At 43.1% G+C, this 20,409-nt stretch overlaps 3 protein-coding genes across 4 annotated transcripts; 1 reads left to right on the top strand and 2 right to left on the bottom strand.

The window, feature by feature from the left end:
* Positions 1 to 1,299: 1,299 nt before the first annotated feature.
* Positions 1,300 to 3,609, bottom strand: tpgs1 (tubulin polyglutamylase complex subunit 1). Its single transcript, XM_035420996.1, has 2 exons — positions 2,587 to 3,609; positions 1,300 to 2,230 (listed from the first exon to the last, which is right to left on the bottom strand). The coding sequence occupies exons 1-2, from the start codon at positions 3,180 to 3,182 to the stop codon at positions 1,684 to 1,686; spliced, it is 1,143 nt and encodes a 380-aa protein (XP_035276887.1). The 5' UTR covers positions 3,183 to 3,609; the 3' UTR covers positions 1,300 to 1,683.
* Positions 3,610 to 4,844: 1,235 nt separating this feature from the next.
* LOC118229212 (ras-related protein Rab-11B-like) lies at positions 4,845 to 9,847 on the top strand. 2 transcript variants are annotated; one of them, XM_035420990.1, is made up of 5 exons: positions 4,845 to 5,041; positions 6,705 to 6,900; positions 7,711 to 7,904; positions 8,221 to 8,301; positions 9,160 to 9,847. In XM_035420990.1, the coding sequence occupies exons 1-5, from the start codon at positions 5,002 to 5,004 to the stop codon at positions 9,303 to 9,305; spliced, it is 657 nt and encodes a 218-aa protein (XP_035276881.1). In that variant the 5' UTR covers positions 4,845 to 5,001; the 3' UTR covers positions 9,306 to 9,847. The 2 variants fall into 2 exon arrangements, with proteins under 2 accessions (XP_035276881.1, XP_035276882.1); XM_035420991.1 differs by lacking the exon at positions 4,845 to 5,041 and adding an exon at positions 5,123 to 5,144.
* A 1,739-nt stretch (positions 9,848 to 11,586) lies between these two features.
* On the bottom strand, positions 11,587 to 19,601 carry LOC118228874 (tripartite motif-containing protein 35-like). Its single transcript, XM_035420418.1, has 6 exons — positions 18,678 to 19,601; positions 17,416 to 17,511; positions 17,100 to 17,330; positions 16,943 to 16,965; positions 16,325 to 16,443; positions 11,587 to 14,522 (listed from the first exon to the last, which is right to left on the bottom strand). Exons 1-6 carry the CDS (start codon positions 19,077 to 19,079, stop codon positions 13,810 to 13,812), a joined length of 1,584 nt encoding a protein of 527 aa, XP_035276309.1. The 5' UTR covers positions 19,080 to 19,601; the 3' UTR covers positions 11,587 to 13,809.
* Positions 19,602 to 20,409: the final 808 nt, after the last annotated feature.

Below are 20,409 nucleotides of genomic sequence, written 5' to 3'. Positions count from 1 at the left end.
GCCGTAAAAAACCTGGCGGGAAGCCAACTTTTCTCGTCCACTGCTCCACTGGTGCATCCCGAAAATTCACCGGCCAATTTTGCTGTTTTACCTGGCAACCAGATATTTAGAACAGAACAGGACCTCCCAGTGTCGGGTGGTGATGTGCAAAAGTGACTCCTGGTACAGTAGGCATACGTAACCAGCCACAGATAAAAAAAATTTTTACCAGCATTTGGTTGGTGGCTGGTGTTCATTTCATACCCTGGCGCTGCAGAACCATGAACCCAGAGAGGAAGAGCCCGTGGTTGAAGGCTGTCCAGAACGCTTCCTGAATGGCCCCCAGTGCCCAGAGTTTGAAAGGTGTGAAAATAAGTTTCACCCTGCACAGCACAAAATTAATTATCGCAATATATATCAGTTGTCTGGTTTCCGAATTATTGTAAAGTTAGAGCATTGTTCCTGCGAAGAGAAACGTTGAAATTCCGCGAGTTTAAATAGCCCGTTTTTAAAATCCTGAATTACTTAAAGCTTGCAGTAGGCAACTGGCTCACCGGCTGCAGTGTTGTGAAAACATTTTGAAAATCGTAACACCCGTCGGTCCCGCCCACAGAGAATGCCAAATCTGAGGGCACAAACATGGTGCGTGGTGCTGGATTTCTCTCATACCAGCTTCTTCTGTGATTGCCACCAGTTAAGCATGACCGTTCCCTAAGAACTTTACACAAATAAAGGCACTTTACACAATGCACATTCTTATTTAGCTACAGTGCGGTCTGTAAGCATTTACATTACATTACAGGCATTTAGCAGACGCTCTCACATAGCAGAGCGACCTCACATAGCATTTTACATTGTATCCATTTATACAGCTGGATATATACTGAAGCAATGCAGGTTAAGTACCTTGCTCAAGGGTACAACGGCAGTGTCCTTACCCGGGAATCGAACCTGCGACCTTTCGGTTACAAGCCCAGTTCCTTACCCACTGTGCTACAGTCCTCCGTCCATTTGGGCAGTGACGCAGTTTTAATGTGTAAAGGGCTCTATTTCCCAGGATCTCTGTATATGGATGTAAGTGTCCATAATGTAAAGCCGACCGTCTGCACTTTAACCTCATATCCGTTGTTTCATTTCAAATCCAGTGTGCCAGAGTACAGAGCCAAAATAACAAAAGTTGTCACAGTCCGAATAGCATGGACTGCACTGTACACCACGTGTGTACACTGCAAGCAATCTGTAAGGTGAAGTTGCCTACATATGTAATGAATTGAAGGAATGCCATGCATTCTAGAAAAAAACAACACAAAAAACAATATGTGAGAATAAATTGGTGATAAGAAGTCATTCCAATTTTTTTTAATTTTCTGTTGTCTGATTTTGTAGAATAAATTATTGACTGTATGTCCATAAGATAAGCATGTTTTTATTCACTTATAAGGTAAACATAAACTGCAACCAGTTGGAGGAAAGCTTATACTTCTCACTATTCATAGTCCTGAAACATCAAATAAATAAATAAATAAATAAATATTAGACATATAGAACAGTCTAGTTTTTCCTCTATTTTGTGGTGGACCTTCCGAAGCAAAATGTCCAACGTACTTAAGGTTATTCTCTACTCCATTCTGTCTAGGGGTTATGACATGTTCTGCTCGGATGTTATTTTAATGTGACGATGCTCTTTTGTTGTTGAACGGATAATTATGACACAGGGCGAACTCGCGCGATAAAAAGGGCCGCCGCTGCGTCCTCGAACTCCTGGGGTTCCATGGTAGGGCCCGTTTGAGTTTGACCGGGGTTGTGAGCCAGAGCCATTGCCTCGGCTAGCTTGCACGGAGCGATCTTGGCGCTTGCCTCCAGGTAGCGGGCCGAGTCGGCGCAGTGAGAGGTGTCAAGTGCATCCCGCAGGGTCTCCAAAACAGCTTGGCACAATGACCTCTCCGCCGGTGTGTCAGGGCAGGGGCAGACTGCCACATAGAGGGACCGAGATTTTCTTACGTAATCCGAAAACACCGCGCATGTCAGTACACCCTGCCGGAACAGTTCAAACGGTACAGCCTCGTGGTCGTGACATTGGATTCGGCGCAGGAGGGGGGCTGCCGTCAATTCGGGCACCTCCCCTTCCCTGCAGAGGAAACGCAGCATTTCTGTGTAGATGCTGCCTCGCACCCCGCCTCCCACACGTCGACGCTGCCCTCTCTGCATCAGAAGCTCGTAGGCTACCCGCACGTTGTTGTTAAAGGCAGATCTGGAAAAGTAAGATAATTAAATTGCAGCTGATCATAAAACAGACCTCGTAACCTAAGTCCAACGCCAGAAAGAGAAAAACAACCACAATTTTCTGATCGTATGTGGTTAGAAACACACTATTGTCTTGCAAAAAGAAGTTGGCCACTCCCACTTCGCGGTCTCCAACAACGCACGTTTATGTGATGATAATAATACTAGCTAATGGTACACAGTCTTTATAGTAGTAACAATATACTAAGAAAGAAAAAGTTACAGATTAAGTATGTTATCTCAGTGTTAACTTTAACTAAGCATGTCATAAACAAGTTATAAACAGCGGTGTCGGGTTTTTGTTTTTAGATTCAGCTAATTTACCTCTGGGAGTGATGCGCCAATCTGAGGTGCCACATAGCTCTCCCCAGTTGCTGTTGTTCTTCTGAAGTGTTCGTTTGCTCCGCATCGCCGCACCCTGCCGACCCGTTTTCGGATTCAGAAGCTAAATTACTAAAGTGGTCGGCCAGAAACCCAATCGGATCTTCTGACCTGGCTTCCACCAATTTTAGGAGAGCTCCTCTCAGTAGCACTCCCACTCCGGTCTGTGACAGAAACTCTTTATCGGAGTCAGATTTCGCCGATTTGGGGTCGGCCAGGATCCCCGATCCACCGGACCTCCGTTTCTCCGCCATAGTTGCTTTGCTTAACAAAGGAAGCGAATCGTCTTTACTGACTGATGATGCGCTAGGATATTGCTCGCATTTTGGCTGTTCTGTTTTCGCCATAACAGATTTAACAAAAGTATAAAGCCAAATTTGCAACACCTGTCTGTACGCCACGAAAGAGATAGATTCTAAGAAACGGATTATGTCAACCAATCTGGTTGCCACGGACGCTGTCCTTTGCCCCGGATCCAAAACACAGCGCTTTCTGGCTGACGTGAAACAACCGTTACACATATATATATGAATACACATATGAATGTCTAAGCGCGTCCGTTCTCTCGGAAAAGGACAGCTGTTACGACGTCTCTGAACATCCAGTTGGATGGCTTCCCAACACGAATTCGAACGGACTTTAAAAACATTTCCCACTCACCCACAAAAGAGGTCAGATTGTGCTAAGAGGAAGTCCCGAAAGTGTCAAGTGGCCGGACTTCCCGTTTGAACACAAACCTACATAGTTTTTTGTTGTTGTTGTTTTTGTTGTTGTCAAATTAACTAGTTCGTACCGTCCATGCTTTAGTTCAGTAACTGGCTATCGCGGTGCTTCTGACCTAACTCCTTAAATAATTGTTTTGCTTAACCGTGTGCTTCTTGAAATTTCAAGCAAGCACCTGGTTCCTTCTCAATGCACGTATGGTAAATTTCCTGGACCACAAACTGACTACATCTTGCGGATAGCCTACCATTTTAGATTGATTGTCATAATCTTGTTTGACGCAAAACAGGGGGCAGTAGACTGGCTGACTATTAACTGGACGTCAATGAGAAAACTTTAGAGGCAGTCATTTCAAACAAACTTCCTGATAACAGTGGTTGTTATGGACCAATTTAATATATCATTTTCTAAATAAACATCTGATTTATACACAGTTTTGTGTGCTTTCTTTCACTGAAACCCACAACCCATGGCTTTCCAATATCATTCAAGATTTAATGCAGATTACCTGAGAACATAAATGCACAGGATGCTGTGACACCACTGTTAATCTTTTTGAAATGTTATCTGGAATCAATTAATTTAAGCCCCAACCTTGTGGCCTAACTTGTCAAATGTCACCATTTGCCTGTAAAATGTCAGATTACTACAAAACAGGTGGAAAATCCAGTTTAAGAAAGTAAATGTCCTCCCCAATATTTAGCTCAAAATTTGTGAATTCACAGAATTCTTCAGCCAGGGGGTAGAACTAATTAGTGAAATTGGCTGAGTTCATGGGTGAAAAAAACACATTGCAGGACTTTTACTTTCTGACCCCTGGACTTTCCACCACTATCTGAACATTTAAAGCACTGTTGTCATTACAAGAAGTGATGGCCTATGGCTAGCTAAATGTAACATTACCATGGTATCCCAGCTTTGGCCCAACATCTAACAAACAAAGTTGTTGGTTTTGCCAATTTTGACTGTTATATGACTAGTTTGCTCATTCAGACAAGTAAATAAGGTATACCACAGTGCTGTCTGGCCTAACGTTGCAATTATAGCTACAGTATGTTACAGGCATTTGGCAGACGTTCTTATTCAGAGTGACTTACACAGCTATTGTATTTTTTTTTTAAAAACAGTGTGTCCATTCATGCAGCTGGACATATGCCGCAATTAAATACCTTGCTCAAGGGCAGCATCCTATTTGGGAATTGAACCTGTAACCTTTCGGGCCTACTACACTGCCGCCATTATTGACTACAATTAGCCTATAGGTAATGATCTGACCATCTTACAAATAACTATTTCGGCTGGTTTACTAAAGCTGCAATTTAAAAATAAATGTAGCCTACAAAAAGGAAACTCAACAAATAGAGACTTCACGAATTGATCACAGATAGACAATAGCGTCATCTCCTGTTTGGTTTGGGGTGTGCACAGCATAGGGACTCCTCCCCCTCTGCGGAGTCAGGGAGATAGCGTTACTTCTTCCTGCGGCTTGGGCTGTCACGGCAGCGAACCATAGCGCATTGTTTCACACATCGGGTTAAAACATTGCAGTGAATCCCGCTAGATTAGAAACACACCCGAATCAGGCTTTTTCAAATCGTGGATTGAGGTTGTAACGGTTTTTTTTTTCTTCCTAAAATGGGGAACAGAGATGATGACTACGATTTCTTGTTCAAAGGTAAATTCTCTGCCCCTGTAACGTTATTGTAACCTGAATAATTCGTTCATTTGTTTTCACTGCTGTCATACAATCTCAAGAAGCGGTTTCTCCCGAATGGCTGGTAAGAGTAGGTTATTGTCTCTGGCAACAAATAAGAACATGATGCGTACAAAAAAAAAAAAAAAAGAACTAGTTAGCTGCCCATCGTTCCGTTTGTCGCGGTTTAGGAATCCTTAAAAACCTGGCTAGCGAGAGAGAGAGCCTGACGTTACTGCTTTCTAGCTTTTTACTAAGCTGTCGTTGCCCGGCGCTGCTTCTGCAGCCATATTAACAATTTTATTAATGATGTTAATCTGTCAAGCCCCCTTGTTATAATAACTTATTATAGGAAGGGAGCTAGACAGACGAGTAGGCTAGGCCGAATATTCAAATGGATAGTTGTTTCTAGCTTGCCATTTTGCAGGCAATATTCCAGTAATTCACTGACGATATAAAAAGAAAATCAATTAGGTATATGAACGCCACATATGTTGCAAGTTGACGTTACTGAGATGTTGTATGTCCAGATTGGGCAAGATGCTAATGTACAAATTGAACAATACATTCAATTTACATCGCGTTTTGCAATTAAGCAGAACATGTTTGTTGAATTTATTGGAATGACACATATTAAACGCGCGAGCCAGCCACCATATAGTCTAGATGCACGTTCTATTGGTTCTCCTATCAAATCGGTAAACACATGATGTTACCGCAGTAGACTTGCAGAGCGTTTTATAACTTGTACACCTTTCCAGGACAGGAAAGAGGTCCAAAACTGTCGTTTCCGATTTCCCAGCAGAACAGGCTTTCGGCTTCCTGCAGCGCGGGGGTGGCATGGTGGGGTGGTATGGTGGGTGGGCAAAGTTCAACTTTGTTTCCCTCTGAAAGGATGAAACAACCTCAAGACATGGACAAAACCTCTGACTGTAACCTACATCTGCGACCAGTGTACCGTTGCTATGCATTCCACAAGACGGTCCCGCTGCATATCTGCTGCAAATATGTTTGCAAATTTCAGTCGAGCATTTTCTGCGCACAGGACCTTAAAACGGCGCGATTCAACTTAATTTCTGAGTGCCGTGTTGGATTTGTTGAAAATGGTTGTCTTCACTGTATATACTGCAAGCCATTGTTTGTTCGTAGCCTGTGCAATAATTTTGCATGGCCGAGGTCAAAAAGTAAACGATGGACTGAATTAGGAAAATAACATTTTAATAAAAAAAAAATGGGAGCCAGTGCCCAAACCCTGCACTAATATGATGTAATGTTCAACTGCTTTCTTAATTTCATATCTCAAAAGAGACACCCAATTTACATCAAAACACAAAACACAGACAGGACCATTTAAGCTATTGGATAATGAAGACACACGCAAAAGTGCAATCCAGACTTCAGTGCTAATCAGGTGCATTGTATGAAGGCCCCTGATGATCTAATAAATCAATTTTTGTCCCTTTGTTATTTGTTATTTACTAGTGCATCTCAAAGCTCAGTAGCGTACTGGCAATTTTTTAAAAAATTACCAATTAATTTTAAATTGCTAATGAATTAATTGTTGATGGCGCAGCATCACTGAACCCGTGTTTGTGTACACATTAATTTTCTTGTGTGTGTTTGTGTGTGTGTGTTTTAACGGCAGTGGTGCTGATTGGAGACTCTGGCGTGGGGAAGAGTAACCTGCTGTCGCGTTTTACGCGGAACGAGTTTAACCTGGAGAGCAAGAGCACCATCGGCGTGGAGTTCGCCACACGCAGCATCCAGGTGGACGGGAAGACCGTAAAGGCCCAGATCTGGGACACAGCGGGACAGGAGCGCTACAGAGCCATCACCTCCGCGTGAGTGAGAGAGACCAGCACCTCAGTGTGAGTGAGAGAGAGAGACCAGCACCTCAGCATGAGTGAGAGAGAGACCATCACCGCCGCGTGAGTGAGAGAGAGACCAGCACCTCAGCATGAGCGAGAGAGAGAGACCATCACCGCCGCGTGAGTGAGAGAGAGAGAGAGATACCAGCACCTCCGCGTGAGTGAGAGAGACCAGCACCTCCGTGTGAGTGAGAGAGAGAGACCATCACCTCCGCGTGAGTGAGAGAGACCAGCACCTCAGCGTGAGTGAGAGAGACCAGCACCTCAGAGTGAGTGTGAGAGAGACCAGCACCTCAAAGTGAGTGAGAGAGAGACCAGCACCTCAGCGTGAGTGAGAGAGACCAGCACCTCCGCGTGAGAGAGAGAGACCAGCACCTCAGAGTGAGTGTGAGACGAGGCGTGGCACAGTGGGTAAGGAACTGGGTTTGTAACCGAAAGGTCGCCGGTTCGATTCCCGGGTAAGGACACTGCCGTTGTACCCTTGAGCAAGGTACTTAACCTGCATTGCTTCAGTATATATATCCAGCTGTATAAATGGATACAATGTAAAATGCTATGTAAAAAGTTGTGTAAGTCGCTCTGGATAAGAGCGTCTGCTAAATGCCTGTAATGTAATATAATGTGAGAGAGACCAGCACCTCAGCCTGAGTGAGAGAGAGACCAGCACCTCGGCATGAGTGAGAGAGACCTCATGGTTGGGTATGTGGGTGTGGTCTTGCATGCAACCCTGTCCCTATATGGTTATGTGGGTGTGGTCTTGACCCCGCCCCCTGTGTGTCTCAGGTACTACCGGGGGGCGGTGGGGGCGCTGCTGGTGTATGACATCGCCAAGCACCTGACCTATGAGAACGTGGAGCGCTGGCTGAAGGAGCTGCGGGATCACGCCGACAGCAACATCGTCATCATGCTGGTGGGCAACAAGAGCGACCTGCGCCACCTGAGGGCAGTGCCCACCGACGAGGCACGCGCCTTCGCAGGTACACACTGCGCGCACACACACACACACACACACACATACACACACACACCTATACACCCACTACACACACACTATACACCCACTACACACACCTATACACACACACTATACACACACTACACACACTATACACACACACCCGCCCACACACTGCACACCTGTACCACCTGCTCTCAGTGCCCACACACCAGGCTCCTGTTCTCTGAGTTCTGGCCCTGTCCAGTGTGTGGCGGGCGGTACCCTGTTCTGGGTGTGGTCAGCTGATCTCCTCTGCGCTGAGCTCCCTCATCTCTCCCTCTCTCTTTCCCCTGCAGAGAAGAACACCCTGTCGTTCATAGAAACGTCAGCCTTGGACTCCACCAATGTAGAGGAGGCTTTCAAGAACATCCTCACAGGTCGGCAGCACCACAGACTAATGCCCTCTAGTGGTGGTGTGATTACACTGCAGTTGAGAGTAATCTTGGGTACCCTGGCAGTGTGGCACAATCCTGTTGTAGATTCTCCCTCCATCCCCATTTTTCTCTCTCCCTTTTCCCTTTCTCTCATTTCTCTTTCCAATCTCTCGCTTCCCCATCCCTACCTCTCTGTCTCTCTCTGTCTTCCTCTTTCATTAGTGTGCAGGTGTGTACTCTCTCTCTCTCTCTCAGTAGTGTACTGGTGTGTACTCTCTCTCTCAGTACTGTACAGGTGTGTACTCTCTCTCAGTAGTGTACAGGTGTGTACACTCCCTCTTTCTCTCAGTAGTGTTCAGGTGTATACTCTCTCTCTCTCTCTCTCTCAGTAGTGTACAGGTGTGTACTCTCTCTCAGTAGTGTACAGGTGTGTACACTCCCTCTTTCTCTCAGTAGTGTTCAGGTGTATACTCTCTCTCTCTCTCTCTCTCTCTCAGTAGTGTACAGGTGTGTACTCTCTTTCTCTCTCTCTTTCTCTCAGTAGTGTTCAGGTGTATACTCTCTCTCTCTCTCTCTCTCAGTACTGTACAGGTGTGTACTCTCTCTCAGTAGTGTACAGGTGTGTACACTCCCTCTTTCTCTCAGTAGTGTTCAGGTGTATACTCTCTCTCTCTCTCTCTCTCTCTCTCTCTCTCTCAGTAGTGTACAGGTGTGTACTCTCTTTCTCTGCTTTCTCAGTAGTGTACAGGTGTGTACTCTCTTTCTCTCTCTCTTTCTCAGTAGTGTGCAGGTGTGTACTCTCTCTCAGTTCTGTACAGGTGAGCTGCAGGTGAATGATACGATCCTTCCCTCTCTCCTCAGAGATCTACCGCATCGTGTCACAGAAGCAGATGGCCGACCGCTCGGCGCACGACGAGTCTCCCGGCAACAACGTGGTGGACATCAGCGTTCCCCCAACCACCGACGGCCAGAGAGGCAACAAACTACAGTGCTGTCAGAACCTGTGACCCCTGACCCCTGACCCCACTCCCTTACACCTCTTCTCTCATTTGCTCTTGAATGCTGAGTGCAGCTCCCCCCACCACCATTGTTTTCTGTTAATGTTTCTCCTAGTTTCTCAAGCTGTTACTTTATAGCTAACATTCCACCAACACTTTATTATTATTATTATTATTATTATTATTATTAATAATTTTTTTTTTGTGTGTGTTACATCAGAATTTCCCTGTTAACCATGACAAGGTTTACTGCAGTGCTGAGCCACCAGGCACTGGTCACATGACCTGTGAGGCCAGAGGAGGAGGACAAAAATGTTTCAGGGTTCCAAGGACCCAGTTGCCGGGCGCAGTATGAATTCAGCTGACCTGGACAGGTGCCCGTTGGAAAATGCGTTGTCCTGTCTAGGCCACAGATGTCCTGGAGGCAGGCCAATGCATTGGTCTACAGCACAAACATAAACTCTGAATGGCGCATTTGTCAAGATGGGACCATTCGAAAATTTGATTATGTGCTGTTGTAATATAAATAAAGTTGATTCCTACCTTTAAAATGCCTGGAAATATCTCAAAACAAGCACAGAATTATTTATTTTTGTGGTGTTGGATGGTCAAAGCATTTCAGGAAATATTTTTAAAAATGTAAAAAAACGAGTGGTTTGTGAACACATCGGATGCCGTGGAAAGCGCGCCTTGTTGTGTGAAGAGGAACGGGGCCGTTCCAGTCGAAATCGGCCCCCGGGTAAGACCCCATCTGCGTAGGGTGGTGTGTCCCTGTACCTGCGACAACAGGGTGAGCTTTCAGTAACCCTGACTTCAGCTGCCTCCTGTTCACCCACAATGAATAGAAACGGCCCTGACGTCTTCCATTTTCACTTCTTATTTTTGCAGGTGTGCGGTTTAACACTCTCCTGCTCCTGGCTCATGTTTGGTTGGTTGTGATTGGCTGAGCATTTGGCCATTTATTCAAAAGAAATATGAACTGAACCAATGGGGAGTAGGTGTAGTATCGACCAGCAACTTTCTTTTTCCTTTTAGTGTGCAGAAAAGCAAAACTCAAAACTTGCTCTCTCGGTGTGAGCTCCCAGTCGCAGCCCTGTACCGTGAAGAACACACCTGTAAGTGCCTGGGCTGATTAGTTAACACAGCCCAGGTGCGTGTGCTCTCTCCACCAGTCAGGCACCTGGGCTGATTAGCTAACACAGCCCAGGTGCGTGTTCTCTCTCCACCAGTCAGGCACCTGGGCTGATTAGCTAACACAGCCCAGGTGCGTGTTCTCTCTCCACCAGTCAGGCTCCTGGGCTGATTAGTTAACACAGCCCAGGTGCGTGTGCTCTCTCCACCAGTCAGCAATCTCTCATCTTCTGTACTCTCTCCCCACCAGTCAGCAATCTCTCATCTTCTGTACTCTCTCTCCCTCTGTCTCCCCTCTCAATTTAATTCAAACTGCTTTATTGGCATGACATATTTCAGTGTGTGTGTTGCCAAAGCTTTCCAAATTACATGAAGTACAGTGTCAACTCTCTCTCGCTCATATACAGGTGGTAAATGGACTGCATTTATATAGCGCTTTTATCCAAAGCGCTTTACAATTGATGCCTCTCATTCATCCATTCACACACACACTCACACACCAACGATGAAAGGCTGCCATGCAAGGTACCAATCAGCTCATTGGGAGAAATTAGGGGCTAGGTGTCCTGCTCAGGGACACTTTGACACGCCCAGGGCGAGGGATCGAACCGGCAACCCTTTGACCGCCAGACAACCCCTCTTACCTCCTGAGCTGTGTCGCCCCTAAATAAATAAACAAAATAAGCTCCTTTTCACTGATACTAGGCCTGGGGTAAGAACAATGCTGCACAAATTCCTGAAGAATTCCCCAGCATCCCAAGCTGTTCAAATAACAGCCGGAAGAGGCAATTCCGAGGGTGAGCAAGGACTTCTGAATTAAATGCACTTCGGCTCATTATATTCGTTTCTAGAGGGTTCTTGGTACTGCTTGCCTTTATTTCATATCCCGGACAAAGGACCAGGGTCAAATGATTCTAAAAAAACAATATTGTCCAAAAATGAAAAAAAAAAACATTTTTTTCAGGATGAGCACCTATTTCAGCTAGTGTATACTTATGACAATAACATGTGAGAACACTTAATTCTTTTAAACAGTGATGACTGCCAATACGCATATGATTTTTAACTTTAACAATCTGTAATGTTCAAATATAAATTAATGCACCATAACCTTCTTGCAGTGTATGAGGTATTGTGCATATTTTGTAAACCACTGGAGAACAGTCAAATTGCTTTTATTGTACTTCAATAAATTCTATTGAACACAAATCTCGGCAGTTATAAAACATGCACCTTTGCATATATTTACAGAACATACAGCTCAATTGAAAATTATATTTTTATGTTCACCCTTTTCATTGTTCAGCTATAAGAAAAAAGACAAATCTGTTATGCTAGCAGTTTGCTGCAGAAGACAGGAAAGGTGCTGTCTATGCAGTCTTCAGAATTAGACAGGACTTTGTGCATCTCACTCACTGAAAGACCGTAGCCCGGACACAGAAATTCAGTAAAGCAATTTCTTCCCCGAACATGAATTCGTCATTTGTATTTACAAGTATTTACATTATTTAAAGGAGTTTGCAGAAATGATTACGTTTGCTTCTATTGCAGCTTATGCTCACTTGCTGCATTATGAGTTATTCATTACATTACATTACAGGCATTTAGCAGACGCTCTTATCCAGAGCGACTTACACAACTTTTACATAGCATTTTACATTGTATCCATTTATACAGCTGGATATATACTGAAGCAATTTCGGTTAAGTACGTTGCTCAAGGGTACAACAGCAGTGTCCTACCCAGGAATCGAACCTGTCACCTTTCGGTTACAAGTCCAGTTCCTTACCCACTCCCATTCAGTGGTTGGGAGAGGATGCCTGAACTCTTGTGTTTAAAAAATGTATTATGCAGTAAGTAGGTTTAAATATAACAGGATCTTCATGAATAATAAGCATAAGTACATTCACTACGATGCACAAAAATAGGAGTTTCCTCCATGACAGATGAATAAAACGATCATGTACAATATGCACTCAGAAAAACGATTCCAGGCATTCAATGGAGTTAAGCAAGCACATCAACTTGGTTATATTTAAATAACAGATATTGAATAGGTTTTATTTTATTTATTCAGAGTAATTACAATGAATATAGATCTGCTAATTCTCAAACTAGATTCAATCAGTTTAAAAATATGAGGATGGTTTATATATGGCTAATTCTAGATTATGAAACAATTACGTGATTATTATGTATTCTACTATTATTGATGTATTTAAAACACATTGGATTTATTTATAATAATTGCGGAAATCTATTTATTTGTTTCATTTGTGTTTGTTTTATATATATGCATCACATTTATAAGTTTGTTGTTTTGGCTTACATTAAAATTACTTAATCAAATTTGATGGAAAATTTGAAATATGAATATTAGGCCTAAATATTTATTTGAATGTGTAGAAAGTCATTGGGAATTTGGAAGGTTAAAAGATATTTTTTTTCTTGCATACAAGTGTGATTATCAACAAACAAATAAAAATGCCAGAGGTCATTGACACAAATAATTACCAGAATTATCTTACAGGCTCTGTTTCAAAATTAATCATTTTTTCCTCTACATCCTGAATAACGTTTTTATTTTATGTTTATATCAGTTTTTATTTTACAGGTTTTTTAATTTAGAATTTTATTTGTAATACAATTAATAATTCAAATTAATTCATTTATTCATTAATCTATTTTTGCAGTAGTTAGCCTCATTTGTGCCTTTGGTCTGTAACACAATGAGGTACGTTTTTTTTATTTTAAATTTTGTAAATTTACTCAGATTGTGGGGTTTTTATATGTATTTGTTTAGACAGTGCTATTTTTATTTTTAATTTTTATTCTGCCATTGTATTCACCAGTGAATCTTACTTTGCTGCGGACAGACTCAGATTTGCAGCATTATCAGGGACTGGGCCTGTCGTGGCTGGGCCTGCTCCTGCCGGCCGAGAGGACAGGAAAGCTACGGCGTGCGGCTCCAGTGTGCGACCTTCATCTTCATCTTCGTCGATCCTAATGAGTTCCTGGAGGACTGTGAGTGTGACGCACACGCGCAGGCGAAACGGCGAGCTGGGGCGAGGGATCATTCGACCGCAGGAGGGGATCTTAACTTCGGGGGAGATCGCGGAAAGGGGGGCGAGCTGTCGACCGAAGTTTCGACAGCATCTCGGTTGTTCCTGAGGCTATGCCCCCCCTTCACAGTTCCCCCGGGAGGTGGATTACTCAGCAATCTGAGATCCACCAGAGCAATCTTACTGCCCCCCCCCCCTCCGGGAGGTGGATTACTCAGCAATCTGAGATCCACCAGAGGGTCTCTGAGGCTTCTCTGTTACCCCCCCCCCCCCCTCTGTTACCCATGCAGGCCCCCAGTCCCATCCCCATCTTTGATACCTCAGCTACAGGTACAGGTTGAGTGTTTTTTCACTCTTACAGCTTCAACCTTTGCCATTTCCTCTTCTATGGCTTGTTCCACAGCTTGGAACAGCTCGTTGGTGTAGTGCTTCCCTCCGTTCTGTTCCACCATCTGATCAATCGTGTTCAGCAGCTCTCTGATTTGAGCGGCGTTGCTTCTCTCATCATCATGGCCTTCAGTGGGACTCTTCCAGTATTTGTTATCGATGACATGAAACCGGTTTCCACACTTCTGGACAAGTGTTTTCAGGTGGTCATGTTTATCCACAAACTGCTGAACGGTCACGTCGTCGTCAAGCTGGTCTCCATGTGTAAACAGGACAACAGCGTACTTCAGTGCTCCCTCCCCAAACGTTTTCAGAAACTCTTTCACTGCTTTCTTCTCCTCTGCTGTCTGCCTCCCCACAGGCAGCACTATGACAAAGGCGTGAGGTCCAGGGGAACACTCTGTGATGCATCTGGCTATTTCAGGTTTTAGTTCTTCATCAGTGCACTCAGCACAAAAATACCCTGGTGTGTCAATCACTGTGATTTTCCTCCCATCAACAGTCGCTGTTCCAGCCTGACATGTGAACGTTCCAGACTTTGCATGACACGAAGTCTTCAACACATTCTTTCCCAGAATGCTGTTGGCTGTGCTGCTCTTCTCAGCTCCTGTCAGACCCAGCAGGACAATCCTCAGATCAGCTGACCCTGTAGACAAAAGAGAGTATTTAAATAATTATAAAATACACAGTGCAGGTGGTTGAGGTGTATGGTACTGCCATTTTCACACTGACAGAAAACCCCAAAAACTTCTAATATCAGAACTACAACTTCATGCTACACAGCTAGCGCCTGAAACCAGTTTTAGATTATCATTGCCCTTTATGGACCTTTATTAGACTTTTATTAGCAAATATAGGCATGTATATGTGTTATTTACACACTATGAACATATTAACATGTTAGCATGTCTTGAAATCACAGGTTGTAAAACAGAATACAAATGTCTTTGGTGAATTGCCTTCCAGGAGTGCCTAATGACATTGAGCTTTAAAAAAAATTGGGGGGGGGGGGGGGGGGCATAAAAAGTATTTTCCTTCACAACTGAAAGTATTCTTCTGTCATCCACAGTGGTTTTCTGTGGTCTGCCAGGTTGTTTGCTATTGCTAAGCTCACCAGCGCATTCTTGCTTCTTAACAATGTGTCAAACAGTTGATTTTGACACACTCAATATTTTGAGTATGCCTAATTTATTCTAATTTTTCGGCCTAACTATGGCCTGTTTTACTGGCATTGACACTTCTTTGGTTCTCTTGTTGAGAGACAACAGTAACAGACCCCAAATGCAAATGTCTAAAATTAACTTTTTTTCTTCGCCTTCCTGTACATGAACTAATAATGCAACAACAAGCAGAAGAGGAAACAGCAGAGCAGCCAACTGTCTAATTACTTTTGGTCCCCCACAACAGGGAGATCATGTACTGTATAAAAAGAGCTGTAATTACTACACAGATCGCCAAGTATGGAAGTATACCTTCACATTATAGCTGACTATCTGGACTTTAACCTCACATTCATTGTCTAATTACAATATCCAATGTGCTGGAGTACCGAGCCAAAACATCTAAAATTATCTGTCAAAATACTTAGGGGCTGCACAATGTATTATTGTATGTATTTTCCTTAATGAGAAACTAACTGTATAAGCATGTGTTGCTTCAATAATATTATTGACTCAATATATTCCCCTAAATTTTGCACACTTGCTCAGTTTTGGAGATATGGTCAGGAGGCTAATATCAGACTGCTGCCACTACTGTTTTTTGGTACATTTTTCTTAGAGATTTTCCCCACCACCTCCTCCCCTTTTTGGTGACTATTGTTATTGATGAGCTACAATATGATACACATATTTAAGCATATCCCAATTATAAACTACTACACAGCATGTAACTACATACAGGAATTTCCAAAATAAATAATATCACTTTGAGTATTCATATGTAAGATATATGATAAATGATGACATAATACACTCATAATTTATTGTTAAAAATATTGTTAGTGTATCATGTTGTGAACTGTATCGTGTATTGTATTAAGCCATGAGCTCATGTATCATTCCCTAGTGGACGGATCCGTAGAGAGCCAGGACAGAAGAGTGGAAACACTCTCTCAGTGAAGGAGTGTTTAAAAGTGTAGAGAGGAGTGTTGTTACTGGGGTCAGAGAATGAGACGTCAGCACTGATCTGCACAAAAAAACCATCAGACACAATGGGCTCCTACTGATATAAACTGGGTTTCACAAAAACAACCATTATAGCCTCAGATATACAGTATGTGTATAAGAGAGAGAATTTTATTGTGAGCATCACTGAGTTCCTTCACTCCAGGGCTCTTACACAGACAGGACCAAAATGACTCTGACTGGCTTTATCAGCTTGTGGAAAGGATGCTGAAGATTCCCCCTGTACAGTGACAATGTGGATCTCCCTGCCCCCAGTACTCACTGTATTGAACAGTCCCCAGCATCTTCTCGCACACTCTGTCCTTCAGATTGCCCAGGTGCTTGGCCACATCAATCAGCGCTCCTGAGACCTTCTCTGGATCTGCCAATGTGCACTGGGCTCTGCAATAATATTCAGGAGTCACTTGTGCTGTGGGCGTGGCTTCATTACCATAGAAGATTATCAGCAGCAACATCAGATCTTCATTCAATAAGAAAATGGCTCCATCCCTCCCAGCGTTCTGCCACACAGCCCCACTGGCTGCCAGATATGAAGCAGCCCGACCCCACTGAGGGACACACACTCACAGGAGGGGGGCAATTTGTATTCTATCATTGATCACCTATCATCTGTATTATGATTATAATTATGTTAAATAGCTTATAATGATGTTAATCATTATAACTAACAATATAAATGTAATCATTGTGTAATCTGATCTGATAACTCATTTGGGCATGAATGTAGCATTCTTTTTTGAATGTTTCCATCTGGTCCCATTTTACTCATCATTGGTGAAATGCTGCAGTACTTGTAAACTACCCCTCACATTTAAACTGAACAGAGAAAGGAAGAGGAGATTAAAAGATTAGCTAGAGAGAAAGGCTGGAGTTTACATACCGTTTCTCCACATCTTTGTAGCTCTGAAATTAGTGAAAAAGAGTTGATTTTAATCACTATAACCAATACTCAGACTCTTAAAACTGCATCACTATAATATATTCCCATTTTATTATTGATAAACATGATTTATGTGTGATTATGACACATGATTTACCTGCAGGAATGAGACGTCTTCAGCTTCCAGCTCCTGTTCTATGGCTCTGATTTGTTCTGAAAGGGATGATATCTCTTCTGTCATCTTCTCAATCTTCTTCTTCATCACCTGACTCTTCCGCTTCTCTTCCTCCCTCAGTGCAGTGATCCTGGCTGCCTCTTCATCTTTTAGGAACTGCTGAAGTTTCTCAAACTCCATCTTTATCTGTCTCTCTGTGTGCTGGGCCTGGCTCTGGAATAAACATTATTCACCATCATTTCAGCACAATCACAAGCTGCATTTTCAACACTGTGTTTTAAAGGCATCAGTACAGTACCTTGATGTGCTCTGCTGTTTGATCACAGATTAGTTTCACTGCATTAAAGGCTTTTAGCTTCTCCTGCAGTGGAGCCAGTGCAGTCCTGAGTTTCTCCTGGAAAGAAATGACAGAGTCCACACTTTACTGAAAACACAGACTGACAGTAAACTTCACTGCCCACACAGACAGCACAAGAGCGTCTGATCAGAGAGAGGAGCCAGAATAGACTTAGGGCACAGCTTGTGTAAAATCACGTATCAGTGCGTTGACAATTCTCTGTGAAACGATATGCCAGGTAAACAGGTATTACTAGGATATTATAGTTACAAACTATTAATTTTTAATCCGCCTTATTGTCAGTCAATTCATAAACATTATATTGTGTTCTTCCAAAAGTAAATTATTATCATTTAATTACTTGTAGACCTGTCAGACATGTAATTCACCATTTGGCCGTTCTCAGCCATAGGAAGCTTCAAAGTGCTCAGCCAGCCTAGCCTGGAGATAAGACAGAGCAGGACCTGGGGGGTTACTCTCTGAGGTGTGAATCTGTGAGTCCATGCCCCTGCCCCCTCCTCTTTTTCACTGGTTAAAAATATTCTGGCTTTCTCTGAGTTAAGTCAGTTAGGATTGGGAAACTTGGAAGGAAGTAGTTGGTAACAGTTGGAAGTGGGCATCTAAGTCCTGCATCTAGGTCTGCCGTTCTAAATTTCATCTCTAGTTCCTCTGGACTATTGGTTTCAGCATTTTGGATTACTTTTGGACAAAAGCTGTGGTTTGGTATCTTCTCTCATTCATTTCTTGTGTGATATCCATGTCTGTAGCCTTTGTTAATTGTTTTAAGGTAGTTGAACTTCGTCTATAGATTGGGACGTGAATATTTGTTGGAATTTAATACATTTCTTAATTTTCATCTGGGTGTGAGTTGTACATTTGAATAAAGGTTAATCCAAACAGATTGCTTTGCCTATCAATGAATTCGGCAATTTGATAATTATTTTCTATGATAATAATTACCAAATTGAATCAAATGAATGTATTTTACATGTTGGGTAAGTGAGGTGTTTTAGCTGTTGATGCCCTGTGTTCGGTATTCAGAAAGCCAAACGTCAAACAAGTATGTTAACGGTGAAAACTGCTGGGTTCAGAAAATTAAAAATATTTCAATTAATCCTCACCTTGCTGACAGACTTAATTTGCTTTTAAATTTTAGGTTTAAATTATTAGTGAATATATTGTTCTGTACTTTGCAGTGTTTAAAAAGAGAAGGATTTACTTACCTTATATTTCAGAGCAGCCTCCTCTATTGGACAGAAGTTGTGATTTCTGTGTTTTTCTCTTAAACAGTCAACACAAATAGGGTCATCATCATCCAAACAGAAGAGTTTGAGTTTCTCACTGTGCAGATTGCAGAGCACTTCAGATCCTGCTTTAGCTCTCTGACTTCCCTCCTTTAAGAAAGCCTCACAGGCATTCCTCAGAGACAGGTTCGGGAGAGGTTGCTCCATAGAAGATCTTCTCCTGCATCTTGGACACTCCCGAGATCCCTCCTGTTCCCAGTACTGCTGCAGACAGGCCTTACAGAAGCTGTGACTGCAACTCAGGACAACAGGATCCCTGAAAATTTCAAAGCAAACAGGACAGGAGAGCTCCTCTTCCAGGGGAGAAAATCCAGACGCCATTCTGTCTCGGTCTGTTCTGAGCTCAGTAATGATTTCTGCTAAATGCAGTAGTTTAGTTTCACTTTTACTTGCTGCTGTCACAAGAAACTGAAGCTAAGTACTGTCTTTAAAATTAGACTCAAATATCTTTTCATCTTGGTATTTTTTCTCTGTCTATGTTATCAGAAAATCCTGTATTTCTGAAAAATATAGATTGAAATCGTATTAAAAGGTCCCTTATGTAACTAAAGCTTCCACCAGTGAGAAACTGTACTTCCCTCTTCCTGTTGGACACGCCTGATTATCAGAGACAGCACTTCCTGCAGGGGGCAGCATTGTACCACTGAGGTTTGATTGGCTGATCTGCCAGCAGTTTTACACCAGCCCGGTTCTTACTGGTTCAGTCAGCTCTCTGACGGGTTAATCCCAATGGAATCTTATTCTCCAGCTAATGGCAAGCACACGCCCTCCCTTACAAACATGATTCAAACAAAGATCCAGAGTTTGCGTCCACAGTCCATTCCTCTTTATAATATCCTGACTCAGAGCAAAGAGAGAGTTGTGCTGTAGAACAGGTTGTCTAGAGCACTGATGAAAGCACGTGACTGAAACTTTGCTGCTGCGCTGGACAGTTGACGCCTCTTGTACTTTTGTATCTTTGGCCGAGCAAATCCCAGACAAATCATACAAAGAAGAAAATACTAACTTTTTCAGAAACGATACACAGAAAGCCACTTCTTAAAGTGGCTCACTTCTCAATGTAAATTTCAGCATTGGGGTGGAAAAAGCTACGTCCTAACTGGTTTAAATCAAGACAAATCACGCCTTCCTCCCACGATGGCACGATTGGGTTGAAGCGGTTTTCCCTATTTCTTGCACACCAGCAAATGGACTCTGCTTATTCCTTTTGCAGACCTTGACAATTTTGCAGCAGAAGTTGCAGCAGTTTGGTGTAGGATTTTAGCTCCATCACACAGCTGCGTATATGGACATTTCAGGTGATGATTTGCAGACAGTTTAGGCCTAATTCTGTTTGTAAGAACTTCAGTTTATTATGTTGTCTGTCTCAACAGTACTCTTAATTACATATACCCAAACAACCCCACTGCTGAGAGTAGCAGGTGAGGCAGGAGCCCTAGTGCTCTCTCACTCCACACACCTGGTAGAGCCAGGGCTTCAACCAACACCTCAGCACAGCCTTAGGCGCCCTCTTTTGGACAGAGTGAGTATGACCACAGATATTTCTCTCACTCCCAGACTAGAGCTTGAAACGGGCCCAAAAACTTCAGCCTGACGCAACATGAGCCCGCATTCTATTCAGCCTGAGTCTTACCCGAGCCCGTGTGTTGCA

Source organism: Anguilla anguilla, chromosome 6 (genome assembly GCF_013347855.1).
Source record: "Anguilla anguilla isolate fAngAng1 chromosome 6, fAngAng1.pri, whole genome shotgun sequence".
Lineage (NCBI taxonomy): Eukaryota > Metazoa > Chordata > Actinopteri > Anguilliformes > Anguillidae > Anguilla > Anguilla anguilla.
The sequence above is the reverse complement of the archived record's forward strand: the minus strand, read 5'-3'. Positions and strand labels throughout refer to the sequence as shown.